At 37.7% G+C, this 22,568-nt stretch overlaps 1 protein-coding gene across 3 annotated transcripts in view; it reads right to left on the bottom strand.

Annotated features, from left to right (window-relative positions):
- The window catches only part of Cd226 (CD226 molecule), a 99,133-nt gene that overhangs the window by 14,766 nt on the left and 61,799 nt on the right, over positions 1-22,568 (bottom strand). For all 3 annotated transcript variants that reach the window (XM_076555666.1, XM_006989961.4, XM_076555667.1), the window contains exon 4: positions 16,818-17,165. In XM_076555666.1, coding sequence (XP_076411781.1) covers positions 16,818-17,165 — 348 coding nt within the window. The remainder of the gene's footprint in view (positions 1-16,817; positions 17,166-22,568) is intronic.

Genomic DNA, 22,568 nt, shown 5'->3' with positions numbered 1-22,568 from the left:
AGCAGACCACTGGGCTGAATTAGTAAGCCCCAGGCCAGTGAGAGGCCCAGTCTCCAAAAGCAAGATGAAGAGCTCCTGAGGAACAGTACTTAAGGTTGGCCTCTGATCTTCACATGTGCATGTACACAGGTTCACTTGCACAGATATAAACATATACACACACATGAGTACATACACACAGATTTAGAGTATATGTTTCTCTTGCGTTTTGTTTTTTTCCAAATTTTCTAAATGATATGTTACTTGTGAATCAGAAAAAAAACTATGAAAGTATAAGTCTATATGCTTAAAACAGAATGATTTATTGAATTTCAGTGGTTACCTTTAAAAGACAAAATGTGGGAAACTCCTTTTTAAAGTAGATTCAGAATCATTAAGAGTTAAGATCATGTTTTTGTTGTGTTCATTTATATGACTTTAAACTATTTTCAACAGAGTTCTCAGTTATAAATCCTAGTTTCAAATGCTTCAGTTTGAACTATGTTTTCCATGACCAACCTCTTTCAATAAATCTGACCATCAGCTTTAGTCCCTTCCGTTCAGTGTCTAAATGTCTACAGTCTCTCAGTGTACTGGGTGATGGGCATGACAGAGGATGACAGATATGCACCTACTTTATAACTGACTTAGTGGAACTTACATTACTTTGAAAAGCCCTACATGTTGTAACATCAGGCACCAAACAAGCATTTTTCCTCTGGAAGTGAGTGTATAGAGACATGCGGCTTTAGCCACACATGGACCAGCACAGCCTGGAGCCACCGCTGTTCTCCCTCCCTTCCCTGTCTTTTTTACTCAGCTGCTCTGGAAATGGCCAGAGTACCGTAAGCATGGACCTCCGTAAGGCCTGTGTGGATGGAAACACAGAAAACAAACAGGATGCTTTGGGGAGTTAATCAATAGTTCATAACATTCGCTTTTCCCCTTAAGTTCTGCTAATAGATCTATGGTTGAATAATTCCAGCCCTCAAGCCCTTCTCCTAAAAGAATTATTATCTGTTCTCAGTGGTCCCTTTCTAATGGCTTTTTTCATGTGTCCCAATGCTGTATTGATTCATAGGAGGACAAAACTGTCTTGAACTATGAAGCCATTAGTTTTCTTCCTATCACAAAGGATAAATGCAGTTAAAACAATTTCAAGCAAGTCAGTAAAATTTATAAATGAATAATTTTCTCTAGGCCTATGACCCTCCAGGGTAAGTTTCTGCCAGGCTAAGTATTTATGACTGAGTTATAAACCTTTAGAGAAGACTCATGATAGAAATGCCACTAGATCTTTCCTACAGTACTAGGCAAACAGAGTCCTTGGCACTGGCCACTGTTTGTCTTTATTCGAGACTCAGTTAGGTTGAGGGTGAAGGCACCAAACAATGTGGAACCTAGATAATGAGGCAAGTGCATTGAGCCATGTCTTTGATCCTAATATTTTGGAGTTGGAAACAGGATTATCAAGAGTTTCTGTGAAGCCTGGGCTACATAGCAAGCTTGAGACCAGCCTGGGCTGCATGAGACCATTTTAGAAGTGTTTGTTTGTTTGGTTGGTTGGTTGGTTGGTTGGTTAGTTGGTTGGTTTGTGGGGTATTTTTGTTTGATTGTGTTTGCTTTGGGATTTAGGGTTGTTGTTTTATTTTAATTTTATTTTGTGGGAGGGATTTCAAGGGCAGAGGGCAGAAAGGAAGGGACAGGAAGATGAATGGGATCAGGATGCAAGATGTAAAATCGACAAAGAATCAATAAAAAGTTTTTTAAAAAAGAGAGAAAAAAGGAAAAAGAAATGAAACACCAAAAAAATCTAACTAACAGGACCAGAACATGTGAGGAAGGGAACATTTCAAATATCAGGTAAAAGTGTTCTCTTGGGCTCATTAAAAAGGGAAGCACAAATGTCAGACCTTAGTCTGTCGACAGATGAAATATACATACAGTGAGTTTACGTGAAGCAGATATTTATGTGCTAACAGATTCTGCAATATCAAGTCATTCTGCATTTCATCTCTCGGCATTAGACAGAAAAATATCTAATTTTAAATTAAACAGCAGGAAAATAAAAGCACAGACATTGAGGACAGATATGGGGTCTAGTCCTGGCTTCTGCTTTATTTCACTTGAAGAGTTCATACTGGACATGTAATCTCTCACTTTTGTAAGTGGCAAAATGATGATAGAATTAATGCCAAGCATGATTTAAATATTTAAATGGTATTTAAATAAAACATGTAGTGGAATTTAAGTATTTTAAACACTATAAAAATGTTATTAACTGCACAAATTATACATTCACATTTATATTTTATACACACAATCCAAATTAGGATTAACTAAATAAGCCATTTCTATTCATGCTGGAATGTCACACTGAAGTAGTTCTGTATCACAGATGCTGCTTGCTCCTGTAACTAGTCCCCCTTTTCCTTCTCCTCTCTGCCTTCTCTCTCTGCATGTACCTTCCTCAGGCCTGGTCATGCTCTCTTCTGTCCCTCCCTTCTCCTAATAAAGCTCTGATAATGGGTTTTGTCTTGCCTTGTGGCTTTTCTCACATGGTAACAGTGCTGCTTAAAGAATAACACAGCACCACATTTTGCCATGTACTAAGCATCTAGTACAGTGGTTCTCAACCTTCCTAATGCTGTGACCCTTTAATTCAGTTCCTCATGTTATAGTGACCCCCATCCATAAAATTAGTGTACTGGTGTTTTGCAATGGTCCATGGTCATGCACAGCTATCCCAGGTGTCTCTGTCATGAACTGGGATTGTCCTTTGCCCAGATCCTACTCCCAAAATTATGGGTGTCTGGGCCCCTTTCAATGGCTGTAGCATAGTACCAGAGGTTAGATGGCAATAATCAGACATTTATCTGAGTGTTGTTTTTCACACCCATCATGCTTTCACTCAAGAGGTTAAGGCAGGAAGATTGGCACAAATCTGAGGTCAACTTGGACTACATACCAAGTTCTAGACCAGCTGGGCTACAAAGTAAGAACCTGTCTGCTCATCACCACCACCACCATCAAAACAACAACAGGCAACAGGAAGCCTTCTTGTTGCATCATCCCATGGTGGACAGTGGAAAGACAAGGTAAGGTGGCATCATATGAGAGAGAAGAGAAGGTGCTATACTTAACCCTCTCTCAGGACTCCACTCTCAGAGCTACTAAAGCACTATCGTGATAATGGCATGTATCTGTTGATAACTGTAGAGCCCTCATGGCCCAATTAAAGCTCCAACATTAACACTGATTCACTGGGGATTGAATACAGTTAAACCACACAATATGCCAGTCTCTTTTTAGTGCAGACTTGACTTTATCAGTGGCCAGAACCCTACCTCTGGATGTTGACACAGGCTGTGATTGTGCTGGTTCCCCAGGACTGTGTGCAGAACCAGTCTCAGATGACTCCACAAGCCCCTAAGAAATGTGGACAATAGTAGGTGAAGAAGGGCTCCCAACCACGCAGGACCTGAGCATGAGGGCAGTAACCAGCTGAGCTGCAGCGCCCAGTGCTAGAATGGGACAGAGATCAGGCCCCAGTTGTGAGCCTTCACTTGCTTCACATATCAGCTCAGTGTGAATAAATATCTAAAAGGAGGAAACCAAAGCTCCATGACCTCACTGACACCCGCTTCTGAGGTGAGCAGCAAGACTTCTACTTTGGGCAGAATGAGGAGCTGGGGCTAAGAACAGGAACTCTGAAGCCTAGACGCTAGCCTCTGCAGCCTACCGCATGTATTTATTAGCTAAGAAGCTTTGAATAAATTGATTAAACTTGCTGTGCTTCACTTTTCTCATCTGTAGAGTGCGGATGAGATGAAACTGCTGTGAGGAGCAAATGAGTAGGTTCTGCATAAATCCTTAGGCCAGCAAGCAGCACGCAGAGAAGCATGACCCGTGTGCATCCAAAACAGATTAACACAAAACCATGTGCATTCAAGATTCAGACCATATGGTGTGTTAGTCAGCTTTGCGCTACTATGACACATACCAAGAAGAATAAACTTGGAAGGAAAAACAGGTTTTATTTTAGTTTCCAGTCCGTGATCAAGTTGTCTCACTGCTTTGTGGTCTGTAAGGAGGAGTCCTATGGGAAAACAGCTGATGGGAGAGGAAAACCACCCACCTCCCACACAGAGCAAGGGAGCCAAAGTCTCATCATTCAGTTCAAGGGCACACCTCTGAGACCAAAAGACCTCTCTCTCACTGTGTCCCTCCTCTTAAACATTCCACCACCTCTCAGTGGCACCAAAAGGGATCAAACTTTTAACGCCATGGCATTTTGGACACTCAAGATCCATATTATAGCACTGCTATTAAATAAATCCCACATATAAATGTACTGTTTGTGTGTTATGTTTGTCAGGATATGATACAGGATACAAGTTCTGGGTAAAATGTCTAGCATGTGAATTCTATCTAAATTTAAGGAACTATAAGAACAAAAACAAATATTGTTGTTTAAAACTATAGTTTTATACTCTAGACACAGGCATGACCAGCTTGATGTGACATAATGTTATCATGTATAAAGTTCACACTCAAGAAGCATGCAACTGAGTTACAAAAGAAATTGCAAACAAACCCCATAATGTTTTAAGTGGTTTATGATTTGTGTTGTGCTGCACTCATAGACATCCTGGTTGTGGGTGACAGTTAGACATGACCGTTAGAATTTAATTACCCACCCGATTTCTTATCTTTTAAAAAGCCAGTGATTGTTGATTGCATGACTAGATTTCAAAAATTATGCCTTTCATTTTTGGAGTCAGAGAGAGAAAACAATAATCAACATAAAAGCAAAGTGAATTGTTTTCATAAAACTATCTGAGATTTGGCATATACGCCTGTGTTAAGTACACATTTAAAACTGCCTACACAATGACATATTAACTGCTTTCCAGTTACAGAGCAAGTCAATAAGGATCGTTTGACTCTCCTTCACAAACGTTCAGACATACATTTGTTCTTAAGCACACATACAAATAAGAGTGAAGAATTAGTGCTAATTTTTCAAATAAGACATGAAAAGTGAAGCCATTAATATCAAAACAATTATACTTTGTGAACCTGTATTTTTCCATATCTGTAAACCTGCATATCATGACCCTGAGCATCTTTGACGTGCAGCCACTGGAAGTACTCCAACCTTTGCCAACGTCCTCCTCTCATAGCATCTGGTCCTTCTTGCATTCATGCACAGCATTGTCATTAGCTTTTCCATCATTTTGCTCACTATCAACGTGACTAAAACCATTCTTAATCTCTCTGAGCCCAACTAGGAGCACTGATATTTCACATTTATATTTGTGTATGGGGAAATCAGGTCTTATGAGTTAATAAAATGCCAATGCCATTTTGAAACATTATGGCACCATGACTACTTTTGAGTTCCAACAAAAATGAAGTGTGCTAAATGCATTCTGAAAATAAATCGTAGTGAGGTCAATGTAGACTGCTAAATATTTATTTTACACTTTACAGATGATGAAAAAGAAAAACATATTTCTCTATTGGGTCAATACCTTTTAAGAATTCTTGAATCACGTCGGTGTAAATTATAACTTTAAGGTGCAAATTGGGCTTTGAGGATATATCTCCGAGAGTGGCAGATTCATTCTTGCTCTTCATGTCCTGATCTTTTAAATAAATAGCCCTCTGAAAAGCCATTATACTGCCTTTGAATATTTGTCAAGAGTCAGGTCAGTGTGTTTGAAATTCACATAAAATATTCATCTGGATAATTAAATTGAAATACTCAAAACTGTAATTTCCAGTTTTATGTGTGTGTGTGTGAGAGAGAGTGTGTGTGTATGTGTGAGAGAATGTGCATGTATGGATGGTGTGTGTGTGTGTGTGTGTGTGTGTGTGTGTGTGTGTGTGTGTGTGTGTGTTGTACAGAAGCCAGAGACCAACTGGCAGAAAACAATTCTCTTTTTACCAAGTGGGTTTCAGCGATTGGAATTCAGGTCCATTAAGAATCAAATACTATCAATCTTATACAAAGTTAATTTCTTAAAATGGCAATTGTATTTATGTGTTTGGAAAAGACTTTACCTATTAATCTATATACAATTTCTAGTATGACTCTATGGAATAACCACATGCTATTAATAATTCCTGGGGGTTTTAGGATGAAATTTGTATATAGGACCAAAAGCAGTAAAAAAAAAAAAAAATGATTACTATAGAGTCAAGGTGTTTGGAGGGTATTTTTTTGTTTTTTACAGTCCACAAGGCCATGCGTGGATCTTAAGGGGGAACACAGATCTGAATTTGAATTTTACCTGTCTAAATTCCAAGGAACAAGAAAGGTTTAATTTTTTAATAAAAACTGAGGGTGACAACATGGCTCAGTGAGCAAAGGTACTTGTCACCAAGCTTGATAACCAGAGTTCCAACCCTTGAAGCCCACATGGCAAAAAGAGAATTATTTTCTGCCAGTTGATCTCTGATTTCCATAACACACACACACACACACACACACACACACACACACACACACACACACACACAGTGTAAATAAATAAAGTAATAAAATGTTTTAAAAAGTTGAAACTTACTCTGGGGGCAAAGATTTATCAATTAGCAATATCAGTTTCTAAGAGCAACTGCTTTCTCCTGTTTCTCAGATTTCTTTTGTGTGTGATATTAACATGACAGTATTATTCAATCCAATATTAAGACATGGAATGTATAAAATGACTGCAAGCAAATGTCCCCTTACTTTGTACTTTGGGGAAAATGTATGTATCTCTACATGGGACTTTAAAAAGAAACTATCTGACTACTTGTGCTTTCAAATGCATTATCTCACTAAAAGGAAAAAAAAATCTTTGATGTGGGCAGAGGCAACTGTGAGGTGAAGAAACCATGACATAATAGGCAGTGACTGAGTACTCAACTCACTTGTGATGTTGGTAACTGTGTGTTACATCTGGGTAACCAGCTGTCATTCAGAATTTTTAAATTGATATTAAATTGAGGTGGAAATTATATCTGATCTGCTTCGGGGGAAACTATTTTAACTTTTGAGTGAAATCAGCAGGACTTGGGGATTTTAGTGGAGTGATTCTAGCATATAAAAGAAATGTCATGAACATTTTATTTTCCATGTATGTAAAATATTCCAGTGCTGAAACTTATCAAACTGTGTCATGGAAACAGACTGGTCTCTACATACCAGCTTAGAACATCTAGTTCAAACCCATGGAAGTAAGAAAGAAGGTTGTAAAAGAATAAAAATCTAAAGCACAAAGCAATAATTAATAACCTAGAACTCTTAGAATAAAAATCAACTCATAAAAGTTGATAAATCCCTCTTTGGAGCTGGAATGCTTTGCAAAGTATTTGTCTTGCAAGCATAAGAACCTGAATGAGACAGGCACACATATGCATATGTGTGCATATATGAACATGGACACACACACACACACACACACACACACACACACACACACACACACACACAAAATCTTCCATACTATCATACTTCCATACTATCAAGAGCACAGGGAGTCAAAGTCAAGAAGCTTTGCCAAGCATGGATGAGGGATCTTAACGATTGTTAGCATTCTACTCTTGTTATCTGCCAGCCATGAATCTTGCTAATGAAACACACAAGTAGCATTTTTGTGGGGGGAGTACATACTGTGGCATTTTGGTTCCCTGAAAATACTCCCCGTGATCTAACTTCATACTCTTCATTCTCTAATCCTACAGACTAGACATTAGGCTCTGTTTGTGGTTTTTTGTTTTGTTTTGTCTTTGTTTTTTAATTTATTTATTTTACATCCCAGCCACAGTTTTTCCTCCCTCCTCTTCTCTCATTCCTCCTCCCCTTCCTAACTCTGTTCCTACCCCCAATCCACTCCTAACTTTCTGTTTAGGAAAGGGCAGCTCTTCCATGGATATCAAAAAACATGGCATATCAAGTTGCAGTAAGACTAAACACCTTCCCATGTATTAAGGCTGGGCAAGGTGATCCAGTGTGAGGAGTAGGGTCCTAAAAGCCAGCTACTGTTAGGAGTCCCACAAGAGGACCATGCTACACAACTGTAATATATATGAAGTGGACCCAGGTCAGTCCCATGAAGGCTCCTTGGTTGTCTGTTCAGTGTCTGTGAATTCCTGTGAAGCCAGGTTAGTTGATTTTGTGAGTTTTCTTGTGGTATCCTTGACCCCTCAGGCTCCTACAATCCTTTCTCTCCCTCTTCTTCAGGATTCCTCAAGCTCCACCTAATGTTTTGCTGTGGGTCTGTATCATTTCCATCAGTAGCTAGATGGAGCCTCACCGACGACAATTGGATTAAGGCACCAATGATGTTTGTCTTTGTGCATCTACATTTCCTTACTCAGGATCATTTTTTCTAGTTCCATCCATTTGCCTGAAAAATTCAGGATATCATTGTTTTTAACAGCTGAGTATACTCCATTGTGTAAAAGTACCACATTTTCTTTATCCTTTCCTCAGATGAGGGACATCTAGGTTGTTTCCAGTTCCTGGCTATTATGAATAAAGCTGCTATGAACATAGTTGAGCAAGTGTCCTTGTGGTGTCATTGCCCTTCCTTTGGGTACATGCCCAAAAGTAGTATACCTGGTTCTTACAGTAGATCAATTCAAAGTTTTTTTTTTGATAATTGACTTCCATATTGATTTCCAAAGTGGCTGTACAAGTTTGCACTCCAGCAATGGAGGAGTGTTCCCCTTGTTCCACATCCTCAAACAACATGAACTGTCAAGTTGTGTTTTTCATCTTAGCCATTCTAACAAGTATAAGATGGAATCTCAGAGTTGTTTTGACATTTATTTTCCTGATGGCTAAGGTTTTTGAACATGTCTTTAAGTGTTTCTCAGCCATTTGAGATTCCTCTATTGAAAATTCTGTTTATATCTGTACCCTATTTTTTAACTGTGTTATTTGGCTTGTTGATGTCTAGGGATCAGTCACAAAACAAATCTCAAGAGATACAAAAATTGGAATAATCCCCTGTATCTTATCAGTATACCATGGCTTAAAGTTGGAATTCAACAACAATACAAATTACAGAAAGCTTACAATCTCATGGAAACTGAACAACTTTCAGTTGAATCACCACTGAGTCAAGGAAGAAATAAAGAAAAAAATTAAAGACTGCCTACAATTCAATGAAAATGAAGGCACAACATGCCCAAACTTATGGGACACTATCAAAGCAGAACTAAGAGGAAACTTCATAGCACTAAGTGTGTACATAAAGAAGTTGGAGAATTCTCACACTAGTGAGTTAACAGCACAACTGAAAGCACTAGAACAAAAAGAAGCAAAGTCACCCAGGAGAAACAGACACCAGGAAATAATCAAACTCAGGGTTGAAATCAATGAAATAGAAACAAAGAGAACAATACAAAGTATCAATGAAACAGAGAGTTGGTTCTTTGAGAAAATCAACAAGATTGACAAACCCTTATCCAAACAGCAGAGAGAGAATATCTGAATTAACGGTATAAGAAATGAAAAGGGGGACATAAGAACAGACACTAAGGAAATACAGAGAATCATCAGGTCATAGTTCAAAAACCTGTACTCCACAAAGTTGGAAAATGAAAAAGAAATGGACAATTTTATGGACAGGTACCACATACCCAAATTAAGTCAAAACCAGATAAACAACTTAAATAGATCTATAACCCCCAAAGAAACAAAAGCAGTCATTAAAAGTGTCCCAAACAAATAAAGTCCAGAGTCAGATGGTTTCAATGCAGAATTCTACCAGAATTTTGAAGAACTATTACCAATACTCCTCAAATTGTTCCATAAAACAGAAACAGAAGGAACATTGCCAAACTTTTCATGAGGCTATAGTCACCCTGATACCCAAACCATGCAAAGACACAACAAAGAAAGAGAATTACAGACCAATCTCTCTCATGAACATTGATGCAAAAATACTTGAATGGAATAAAATACTGGCAAATGTAATCCATCAAAAAAAATCATCCACCATGATCAAATAGGCCTCATCCCAGAAATGCAAGGATGGTTCATATGAAAATGTGTCAATGTAATCCACCAGATAAACAAACTGAAAGAAAGAAAACACATAATTATCTCATTAGATGCTGAAAAAGCCTTTGACAAAATCCAACACACTTCATGATAAAGGACTTGGAGAGATCAGGAATACAGGGAACATACCTAAACATAATAAAGGCAATTTACAGCAAACCAACAGCCACCATCAAATTAAATGGAGAGAAACTCCAAATGATTGTACTAAAATCAGGAATCCAAGGCTGTCCACTCTCCCCATATCTATTCAATATAGTACTTAAAATTCTAGTTAGAGCAATAAGACAACACAAGGAGATCAAGGTGATACAAATTGGAAAGGAAGAAGTCAAACTTTCATTTGTAGATGATATGATAGTATACATAAGTGACTCCAAAAATTGTACCAGGGAAATCCTACAGCTGATAAACACCTTCAGTAATGTGGTAGGATATAAGATTAACTCAGAAAAATCATATACATACAAATGATAAGTGGGCTGAGAAAGAAATCAGAGAAACATCACCTTTTACAATAGCCACAAATAAAATATCTTGGGGTACCTCTAACCAAACAAGTGAAAGACCTGTATGATAAGAGCTTTAAGGCTTGGAAGAAAAAAATTGAAGAAGATATCAGAAAATGGACAGATCTCCCATGCTCTTGGATAGTGTAGGATCAACATAGTAAAAATGGCAGTCTTACCAAACGCAATCTACAGATTCAATGCAATCCCCATCAAAATCTCAATATAATTCTTCACAGACCTTGAAAGAACAATACTCAACTTCATATGGAAAAATAAAAAACTCAGGATAGCCAAAATAATCCTGTATAATAAAAGAACCTCCAGAGGCATCACCATCCCTGACTTTAAGCTCTATTATAGAGCTATAGTAATAAAAACAGCTTAGAATTGGCATAAAAACAGACATGTGGATTAATGGAATCAAATTGAAGACTCTGACATTAATCCACACACCTATGAGCACTTGATTTTGACAAAGGAGACAAAATTGTACAATATTTATGTTTTAAAAGGAAAAATAATAAAAAAGGAAATTGATCATTCTGACATATACAAACAAAAGTTAATGAAAATTTCTTCTACAAAATTGCACTTGATTTTTCAAAAGTTCTATTTATTTGATCAGTAATTTCTAAACCTCCAATGTGGAATATGACATATGAGAAGAGTCTTTAAATAAGCTATGAAGAAAATGTAAAATTCATATGGACATTATCCCCTCTAAGATGTAAATTCTAATATAGTAAATGTCAAGCTCAATAAATGTTCTTGAGCATAAGTAAAAGGATACTTTGATAACTTTCAATATAGATGTAATAATACCTAAATAGATGTAATAATTTTCTAACTACAAAGCTTTTATTATAAATGTGATGTGTACACCATAGAGTAAAAAATAATTTTTCATATTTCTACTATCCCAAAATAAGTTTATTTTATATGTATTTCATAAAGTGAATACATTTAAAACATTTTTTAATTTTCCTTTTTTGCTAAATATGTATATTCAATAATTATTAATAAAAATACCATTTATTTGTAGCAAACATTATTTTAGAAAGAAAGAATTAGATAAGTAAATATATATATTTAATATACTCACAAACTTCCAAAAGAGTTGATTTCTTTCTATTTTAATGAAAACTACAACCAAATATGACAAGATTATGTGTTAAGAATCTGGACCACACAAACAAATGCAGTTACTACATCACTTAATTTCAGTTGTTTTAAGTTATAAAAGTTTAAGACAGTAAATGTACAAGGTTCAAAGACATGAAAGGAGTTTGGGCTAATGTAGACACAGCACAAAGACAGAGAGAGCTGACTAGACTCTATGGGAATGAAAGTAAATGGTGAAAGATGGTGTCCAGGGCAAGGAGAAAGTAGAATAGAATGTGGGGCTATGCCAAGGGGGCCACAGTCAGAAACTGAGACTCTGTGCTGTATCTCTCTCTTCATGTCTAGGCCACATTAGTGTCTATTTGGAGCATGTGACCCATCACTAATCCCAGAAGATGGTTTCATAGAAAAAATAAATGAAACATCCAAGGTAGGATTAATACCAACCCTTCTTCACCTCTCTGAATATGTGAGGGATACTTCCAAACTCATGAGAAAAGCATTGCTCTGATACCAAAACAAGCAAGCCACAAAGACAATTACAGGCCAATGTTTCTAATGTAGATGGAGATAGATGAAAAATTTCAGTAAAAGACCAGCAAATTTAATTATATAATTATACTATAGAATACAAAAGGATTGTATACCACAATCAAATGGGATACAAGAATAAGTCAATGCATGAAATCAATCAATATACCACATTATCATAAAATGTATATATAAAAGGCCACATATGGTGATATTTTATTTGTACTGAAATGTTATTTTAATTTTATGTTAATAAATAAAGTTGCCCTGGGGTCAGAGCTATTAGAGCCATAGTAAGAGCGTGGTGGTTAGAAGAGCTAGGTAGATTTCTGTGTGTTCAGGGATACAGCCAGTATTGGAGACATACGCCTTTAAGACCTGGAGGGCGGTACTTACAGGCAGTGATGAGGCAGTCATGTGGTTGGGTTTACAACCAATGAGAAGGCAGAACAGAAAGATTATTTAAACAGAGACACAGGAAGTACCTCCCTCTCTCGGGGAAGCTAGGAGCACTGCAGGAGGTAAGATTTTATCTCTGAGCTCTGACCTCTCGGCTTTCTCTTTTACATTGGCTCTGTGTTTCTTATTTTAAAAAGACGATTGGTTACATCTACAGCCACATGAACATATCAATAGAAGTAGAAAAGGTATTTGATGTAAGTTAACATCTTATCATGCTTTACAAAAATCTCTCAGCAATAATGGCCATATATGAAACTCTCAATAATAAAGGGTATGTATGAAAAACCACAGATAACATCAGACTCAACAGTGAAGAACTGAGAACTTTTCCTTCAAGAACAAAACGAGTATGACACTCTCACCACTGCAATCAAGATAACCCTAGAAGCCCTCACCATAGAAAGTAGATGTGAGAGATACAGTTAAAATAGGGAAAACAAATGTTTGCATGTGACATTATCACACATACATAAAACCCTAAGGACTGTGCTTAACCCACACACAAATAACCCTCAACTGTTGGAATTAATTAATGTATTTTTAAGTTGCAATGTATAAAATCAATATAAGAAGATCATCCATGTTTCTCTGTATAGCATGATACAAAAAATAAGAAAATAATCTCATTCATAAGAGAAAAGGAAGAAATGAAGATGGGAATAAATGTAAGCAGAGTTGAAAGACTTATATTCTGAAAATTATGAACACTCTACTTTTTCCAGAATTCTATTCCACCATCTTTGCTTGGAAGCTAGTAGTGGCTTCCCTTGATTATGACAGAAGACCCATGGTCATATCAATGTGCCATTTCATTTAACCTGCCTCGCTCTATACTAAGTCATGGCCCAGACTGCCTGGGCCAATTTAGTCGTCTGATTATAAACTTCTACATACACTTCCCCACTCTCAGGTATAAATTTGCCCTCCATGACCTATTTTGCCATGACTCCTCAGCGCTAGTCATCAATACTGCCTCCTCTGAAACTTGGTTCAATCAAAGGAACGCATCAGAGACGACTGGACAAGGACTACAGCAAGCCCATCAACCATTAGTGAACGGTTCCTTCCAGTCTTGTCTCTGAACTTCCTGAGTGAGTTGAAGTTGTTTATTTTATTCTCATTCTTTTTATGTTAGCAAGTGCAGTTTAAATAATAATAGTCTATACCTCATTTAGTTAACATTAAAAGGACCTCACAATTTTTTCCTTGGGACCTGAAATATTTTCTTGAGACTAATTAAAATCTGAGGGATATTAAAGAACACAAATTACTGTAGTCCTTGGCTATAAGCACACATTTCTTCCTGTCATTGGCCTCTGTGGTTATGTTCAAATCAGTAATTTCAATCTGTAACTGTTTCTTACTGCTTCCAAAGCCAAGAGCACACACAAACAGCAAGAAGCTTTATTTTTTTTTTGCTAAGAAATTCAATGGCAAATAATTCATGCTTCTGCCACCTTCATCCTTTATTTAAAATATGTCAAGACACATGCCATATATACTTCTGGTTATTAGACAATTGTTGATTAAAATCTCTTGGGTGGTCTTTAATTAATTCTTGTGTGAAAATCAATGTAAGCAGGCAGAAATAATGGGGAAACTCATAGGGGTGTGTGTGTGTGTGTGTGTGTGTGTGTGTGTGTGTGTGTGTGTGTGTGTAAATTCGAGACCCCTAAAGAACTCATTTGGATGCATGCAATATCATGTCTTGTAAAGGAAATGGATAGGAGCTAAGAGAAGAAGAATATGTAGCAGTTTATAAAACATGTGTCAAAATCACCTTTACCCTGACAGTTGAGATGAATTAAATCCGCCTCACACCTTATTCCTGTCTCTTGGCTTTAATCTCTACATTGATTTTTGACCATATAGCCTCAGGACTTGAGATAATAAAATCACACCAGAGGAAACACAAATCATCCTCCATGCTTGCTCTCTGGTAGCTTTAGATTTTATCTTTACTTACAATAATTGAAAAAAGAATTAAGTCAAAACATACAACCAATTGTTGTCATCTTCCATCAATTATAATTTTTGCTAATGGATATAAAATCCAGTTGTTATTCTTTTAATCTGTCAATTAGATGTCAAAAACTATTTTGCATCTGTTCAAGGCTTGTGGACACTAACAATACCTGTTATCACACTGTCACTTCCATCTGGTGGCTGATTTTTGACATTGTTTACAATTTATGCACAGAGAAATCATTTTGAGAAAAATGTTGGGCATATGAAGGACATTTTTCACTAATTTGTAAAAGTTAAACAGCATCACCTCCTAAAACCCATTCCCCTTGCTTGCTCTATGACCTAAGATAATCACTTTATAATTTATAATCATTTTCTCAGCATTTACTAGGTAAGACTTCTCATACGTGGTTGAAAATGGCTTTTGGACATTTCTGTTTAGGATATTTTCTTGCCCTGCTTTTTTTTGTTGTTGTTGTTTAACAAAAGATGAACATCCATTTTTATTCTTTTTTCTGTCCAGATCCAAAATAACTTCTGTGATGACAGAGTTTTTTAAATGAGAAGTATTTCCTGTCTGTGCCTATGGGAATAGTCAACACTATGCTGTTCACTTTCCTCCCCTACCCCTGCCACCATATATTTTTTTCAATCAACCATTCTTCGATATGGTTTTAAATCCAATGTCTATTTGTCCTTCAGTTCATGACCTTATCTAACACATGAAAATCTGCTGTTCTCCAGTAACCACCATCCACTTTACACATAGCAACAGTGGCAACATGGACAGAGGCTGCTGTTACACAAATCTTCCCTTATTTATTCCAAGGTGGAAGGAAAGACCAGTTTGCAATATGAGCAGAAACTGTGAGGGGAAGCTGCAGGCTAAAAGAACTGCCTATAAATATTTAATCACTGCCAAGGTAGGTGAACTCACTGAAACTACAGAAGACAGCAATAGGGGAGGGGGGGGAGGGGAGGGGAGGGGAGGGGAGGGGAGGGGAGGAGACAAACTGAATCCAAAAAGAATGCAGCCTCACAGAAGAAAACTGTCCAGAGGGCCTGAAGGTCAGCTTTGTAAACCTCCAGGTCAGTCTTCTATTCTGGAAGGATACAGGCCCTCATCTGGGAAACTGGTAATGACACACTGCCAAGTGTCCGGAAGTGCAGTCCTCCCAAGTCTTAGAAACTGTTGTAGCAGCATTCTGTGACTTCTGGGGATAGCAATATCCAGGCATCAAACCCACAGTGAGGAGTTAGATAATGAAGATACAGGCTGATAATACCCTCGTGTGTGTGTGTGTGTGTGTGTGTGTGTGTGTGTGTGTGTGTGAGCGCGCGCGCGCACACGTGCATGCACATGCATGTGCACACTTTAGTTCATAAATGTAACAAGTAAGAAAACAAAATAGTGAAATGTTTAATGTTTGGCTTGGGAAATGGCTCAGTGAATAAAGTACTTGCCACATAAGCACGAGGATTCCCAGCACCCACAGCAATGCTGGGTCTGACAGTGTGTGCCTGTTACCCCAGCAAGGGTTGAGGCAGAAACAGATATATTCTGGGCAAACCACCCAGCCAGGCTAGTCAAAACTGTGAGCTTTGGGTTCAGTGAGAGAACCTCTCTCAAAAAAAAAGAAAAAGAAAAAGAAAAGAAAAGAAATGGTAGAGAAAGTAATAGGGAAGTCTCCAGATTTCAATTATTCACCTTTGCATGTGTATACACAGATGCAGACACATTTGCACACACACACACACACACAGTATAAAAAAGTAAAATGAAATATTTTCATTGATAAATATATGATGTATGAGTTAACTAGATAAATAAATACCAAATCCTAAAATTTAGTATTGTTCAACATAATTAAACCAATGAAAGCATATATTTATAAAGTATATATATATATATATATTCATATGACTATTACGCAAAATTTTTTTGGACTTTGGGTAAAGATAAATCATACTGAAGTTTTTTCAAAAGAGACATGGAAACCTACTACTCTAGATGCTTCATACATAAACATTAAAAAATATTGACATATAACAAAATCCCATTAAAGAAATATCTGTACTGCAAATAAAAAGAATGAAGACCAATTCACAGTGGGTTTGTTTTGTTTGTCTCTGGGTTTTTTTTTCTGCTTTTGACACTTGTAACATCTCTTGTCACTCACCATCAGTTATGATCAGCCTTATGACAATGGTTTCATTTTCTCCTGAGCTGGCCTCAGAGCGGCATCTGTAAAGTCCAGAGTCAGCAGCCATGGCACTGGGGATGATGAGGACACTCTGCATGCTCTCCTTGCTGCAGTTGCTCCATGTTTTCCTTTGGTACCGTGATGTGTATCTTGTCTTTTGAGATAGGTTACAGTAAGCTAAGATGTCTACCTGATGGGGCTGGACTTTTTCCCACATGACTTGTTGCACTGGCCATTTCCTTTGAAGCTGGCAACTGAGTGTAACATTTTGTCCAGGTTCTGCATATAGATTGCCATTTGAGGGTGCAGCTATCTCAAAACTATCTGGAAAAAAAAAAGCAGATGCTTAGGCAGGTGGTCAGATGTTCACACCAAGAGAGGAAAGAAAGCTACCCAGAAATTCACACTGAAGTGATTGGTGGCATTACCTAATGCAGTTGCTCCAAGATTAAATAGTATCTTCACTTTGCATTTTTGTAAGAGAATGGATTTTTCATTAAGGTTTTGTAGACAGAAAAGGGATTTATGCTTGACCTTTGAATGTAACTTGGTCAATCGAACAATGAGAAATATAATCAAAAACCTTGGTACTTTCTTTGCAGTGATCATATCAGGGTCTGAATACACAAAAGTAAGCCAGTAACATCAATTTCCACATTATAAGACAATAGACTAAGGTTTTAATGGCCATTCAAAAAAACTACATCATTTTTTATTAACTATATTCATTTGTACAGGAATATCTAGTGCATAGGTGGAGATTCACATGTAATATAAATTTCTGGTGCCAAACATATTATCCTAAATTCCTACCTTTATCCACCAGTTCTAGAGTTTACAGACAAGTATGCGTCATCAAATATTTCAATAATTATCTGTGTTAGTATGTTCTGGGTACATTTGTGTGCCTTTTGGAGATCTGTAAGATTCAATTTATCTTCAAAGCAATAGAAAAATAAAATTAATCTTTTTCAGTCCTGATTTCTCAGGTATATACTGTTAGAGCCTCTGAGATACTGTGCAGTGAGTGCCCAAAGATTCTTGTGTTTAAAATTGTATTCAGTGTTAAGCTCTAATACTATGAACATGATAGATATAAACCACATTAACTAATGTTCTTTAGGGGCCCTCCATCATTTTTGAGACCAGAAAGTTTGTGAACTTAATGTAGACACTAAAATTCAAACTTTTTTTTTTTTTTTTTTTTTTTGGAGCTGAGGATTGAACCCAGGGCCTTGTGCTTGCTGGGCAAGCACTCTACCACTGAGTTAAATCCCCAAGCCCCAAACTTTTTATTTCTAAGATCAGGATAGCTCAGATCCATAACAAGTGAAGTAAGCACCAGCTTCATTCATCCAAAGTCTTTATTACCACAAACCAAGAACTCTGATGTGTTAGCCAAGAAGAGAAGAAGTCTGAGCAGCAATGATGTCACAGAGCTTATGGGCAGGTGGGATGGAAAAAAAAATAGAAGAGCATCTACTTATCTGGGCCAGCTATGCTCAGAAGTGACAACGAAGAAGTGCTTGGGCTTATAAAACAATAATCAATCAGTAGGAGAAGGAAGGGAGGGGAGACAATGAAAATAAGAAAACGGCACATTTGAAAAAGAGTACAAGCCGGGCGGTGGTGTCGCACGCCTTTAATCCCAGCACTCAGGAGGCAGAGGCAGATGGATCTCTGTGAGTTAGAGGCCAGCCTGGGCTACAGAGTGAGTTCCAGGAAAGGCGCAAAGCTACACAGAGAAACCCTGTCTCGAAAAGACAAAAAAAGAAAAAGAGTACAAGTCTAAAGTACAGTGTGATTAGGTGTTCATATTAGATTAGGACCTTGTATCTACCGGCACCCAAAACTGGCTGCAGCAGCAAGTGGCTCCTGGTGTGAAAACTCTTGCATAAAGAAAAGCCACAGCTGTCTAGTATTTCAGTGTGTGGCCCTGCAACTGTTCAGCAGAAGTAACACTTTCACCACATAAGAGGCATACAGAAAATGTTCCATCTCTAGGTTACAATCCAACACAACAGAAGGAAAAAAATTAAAGGGAGAAAAATGTGTAAGAAGGAAATAATAATAAAATCAAAGCTTAGAGGGGAGAAGGGGGAAGTTAAAATTAAGTTGGGGGAAGTCACTAGAAAAATGAAACAGAAGGAAAACGCTAAATCAGATAGTAGCAGTCTGCAATAAAACACCTGCTTTTTATATGCCAACTATCCTGGGCCTTCAGGAGCAGGCAGGTTGTTGGCAGAAGTTTCTGTCCCACCTGGTCCCACAGCCATTCAGTCCCAAATAAACACACAGAGGCTATATCAATTACAAACTGTTTGGCCTATGGCTCAGGCTTATCATTAACTAGTTCTTACAACTTACTTCAACTCATTTCTATTAATCCACGTTTTGCCATGTGGCTTCGTACCTGTGTTCCATTACATCTTGCTCTCCTGGCAGTGCTTGGTATCTCCCCTAACTCCGTCTTCTTTCCTGTTTCTTTGCTTGGATTCCCCACCTGGCACTGTTCTGCCTTGTCATAGTCCATAGCGGCTTCTTTATTAACCAGTGGTAGCAACACATATTCACAGCGTACAGAAAGGCCATCCCACAGCAGCAGTTAAGAGCCCTGGCTACAGGTTTTGGTGCTTGTCTTCAGAACTCACATTCATAGCTCCATTTCTTCATTCTACTTCCATCTCAGAAGCTTTCTTTAGGCTGTTCTCACCCTGCCCTGCTCTCAGGAGCAGCTCCATATACTTGTCAATTCGGCACAAAGTTCTAGGTTCTGCATAGGGAAATTACGTGCATTTATATGAAGGACAAATCCATGAAGCACCAGAGAAAATCTCTACCCATGAACACCCAGACCTAAGGGATGGAGGGAGCGTTAGGGGCAGACGGGTTCCAGTTCAGGCTCCATATAAGGACCCAGACCCACCTCGCTGTAGACTCAAACGGCAGAAAAATCAGGATAGCTTGCTGAGAAGCATAGAGACGCTTCCCTTATGCCCCCACCCCACCCCAGTCAAGTTTCATTCTAAAAGAATTGACTATTTGGTCTGAGACAAAAACCAAGCCCCACATGAAGGCTGCTTGTGGCTGCTATGCTCATCCAAATGGAAGGTTGTCCAAAGTGACACTAAAGATAACAATGAAGAAGACCTGACATAAAGAAGAGGGTACACCATCCTGACACACTAAAAATTCAAAGATGAATACGTTTAAATCAGAGAAAAAACTGACATAATTCATGGGGAAAAAAGGTCTGATTTTAATTGAACCACAAAATGAAAAAAAAAAAATAGAAACCCATTGGTTCCATATTTATAATTCAGGCATGTATTAGTTTCTAAAATGAATATAAAATACTGTTGTCTAATTTTTATTGGTATATTCAAGTTTACAAGTGACTTTTCTGTCATAATTATAGATCATTAATAAAAAAATTAGTTCCGTGCTTTATCTGCTCTTCCAAGTATTGCTCCACCACTGGAGAACCAGTCACTGCTAGGTGTACTAATATTTCATGCTTATCTCACATCCCTAGCCACTGACTTTCACCATCAGTATCCTCACAGGTCTATCACTCAGTCTGCTGTTTGGGAAGCTCTTCACATTACCCAAGAGGTACAGTAGTTTCTTCCAGAGCTGTAACACTCCCTCCAGGAGGGAGGCAGAGATACAGGGAGTAGAACCAGTGTAAAAAGTCTGTGAGAGCTCAAACATGCCAGATCCCTGTATAAACCTGCCTGGGGTTGTAAAGGCAGTAAACAGCTACCAGAGAAGCAGAAGGCCCCAGGGTTAGTGCTTTCAGGAGTTGCCACTGGTCTGTTGGGGTGTTGTTTTTTTTGGGGGGGGTGATGTAGCTTCCTTTGAAGCTACTTCTGTTAGTTGCCTCAATAAAATCTTATTGGTTCACCAAATTTGGCCCATCATGAGATATCTTTCTGGAGTAAGAAGGTAGGTATGTGTGCCGTGTCTCCCAGGAAACGATGGTTGAAGAACCTCATCAATGTCACAGAGCCTGGGTCTCTACACCAGCTTTGCAAGCCAAGCCTTTGTGCAGGCCAACTAACAAGTTACACCACTCTGTCTTGAGTCCCAAGAGCCACCCTTGCAAGAAATTAAAGAGGGTAATTAATACTTTTTTAACGGAAAGTCAATTCACACCCCAATTGTAGTTGATGCGATATGCCTTTTGATTGTTTTGGGTGGTGTTGACATCTGCGATAATCCTCATGTTAGGAAATATATTCAAAATAACATTTTAATGCCAAAATAAATTAAGAGTTCTATCCAAAAAAAGATACATCTGAAAATTCATGAAAAGACATTCATGTTTCCTAAGAAATAGTAGTCTTGTCAAAACAACCAGGCTTAACTCTAACCAAACTTTTAAAGTTACTCTCAACTTATGAAGCTACAAAGAGTTGAGAAGTGTGTTATATGACACCTTGAGGAAGCAGAACATTGAACCATACAAAACTCAAATTTATGACAACAATAACAAAAGAAAAGGAAAGAGGAACTTATAAGTCTGAAAGGACTAAATAGTTCTAACGCATGAGTTGAAAAGCAGAGTATTGAGACAACTGGAGAAATGTAAAATAGATAAAATCTAATAAGAAGGAGTATGAGAAATATAGAACAGGAATATTAGGGCCAAGATTGATAGTTTGTCAAGTTATAAAAGGGGCACATAGGAATTTATCTTACTGTTATTGCTGGAATGACTAAGGTAACACCATCCTGTCCTGTTCTGATTCCATTTTGTGTTTGCTTAGACAGTTCTCAGCCCTTTACCCTCTTCCCCACAATAATCACCTCTGCCTTGGCAAGACATTTGGGATTTTCATGGTCTTGACCATGGTCCAGACATATTAACCCAAATAATAAGTAAACTAAAATAACTATAGAAATATAAGTAAAATATAATCAGCATGTAGTGTCTAAAATAATAATTATTATTTTGCTCTGCCAAGAATAAACATTTCAAGGTTACTCTGACCCTCACCTAACTTTGGTGTAAAGTATGGATGATTTTTGTAGTTTTTGTCTTTAAAAACGCTGTACCTCTGAATTTGAATGCCAAGAGATTTTTCAGAGGCACAAGCCTGTTCTTGGTCTAGATAATAAAAGGAATGTAAAACTTCTAATTGATTTAATCAGCATGGTCATCCATAACTATCTCCCACAGATCATTTCATTTCTAATGAAATTTTCTTAATTAAAGATCTAAAACTATGTATTTAATAAAAGTTTGGGAAGCCAGACAACTAAGCTAACTAGAAGCATTGGTTGTAAAGGCCCTTCACACTCTCAGGCTCTCATTTTTGCTGTAACTGTGTAATCAAGTAATAATGAGCTTGTTTCACAAATGTGGGTGACTTAACTTCCCAAAACACTATGCTTATAGGTGACAGAATGCAAGTCAAAGAAATTTCATTTTTTCTTGAATCCATGCATTTTACATGCCAGAATATTCCCACTTCTAACAGTCTCCTTACTTTTCCACCTCCTTTTCTAACCAGACTCCTTCCACTCATCCCTGAGTGGAAATTTCTCCCCTCTGAGATCCACCTCAGACCGGATGACATAGTACCCAATGTCCAATCATTCTTAACTCTCCCCTATTCATTCAAATTTACAGAATGTGTGGGTCTCCCATGTGTTCTCATTTTCCATGAGTATTTCATGCAGTTAGCATCCATTTTTACCATTCCACCAAAACTCCAAATG

This window comes from Peromyscus maniculatus, chromosome 19 (assembly GCF_049852395.1).
Source record: "Peromyscus maniculatus bairdii isolate BWxNUB_F1_BW_parent chromosome 19, HU_Pman_BW_mat_3.1, whole genome shotgun sequence".
Lineage (NCBI taxonomy): Eukaryota > Metazoa > Chordata > Mammalia > Rodentia > Cricetidae > Peromyscus > Peromyscus maniculatus.
This window is presented reverse-complemented; position numbering and strand designations above follow the sequence as displayed.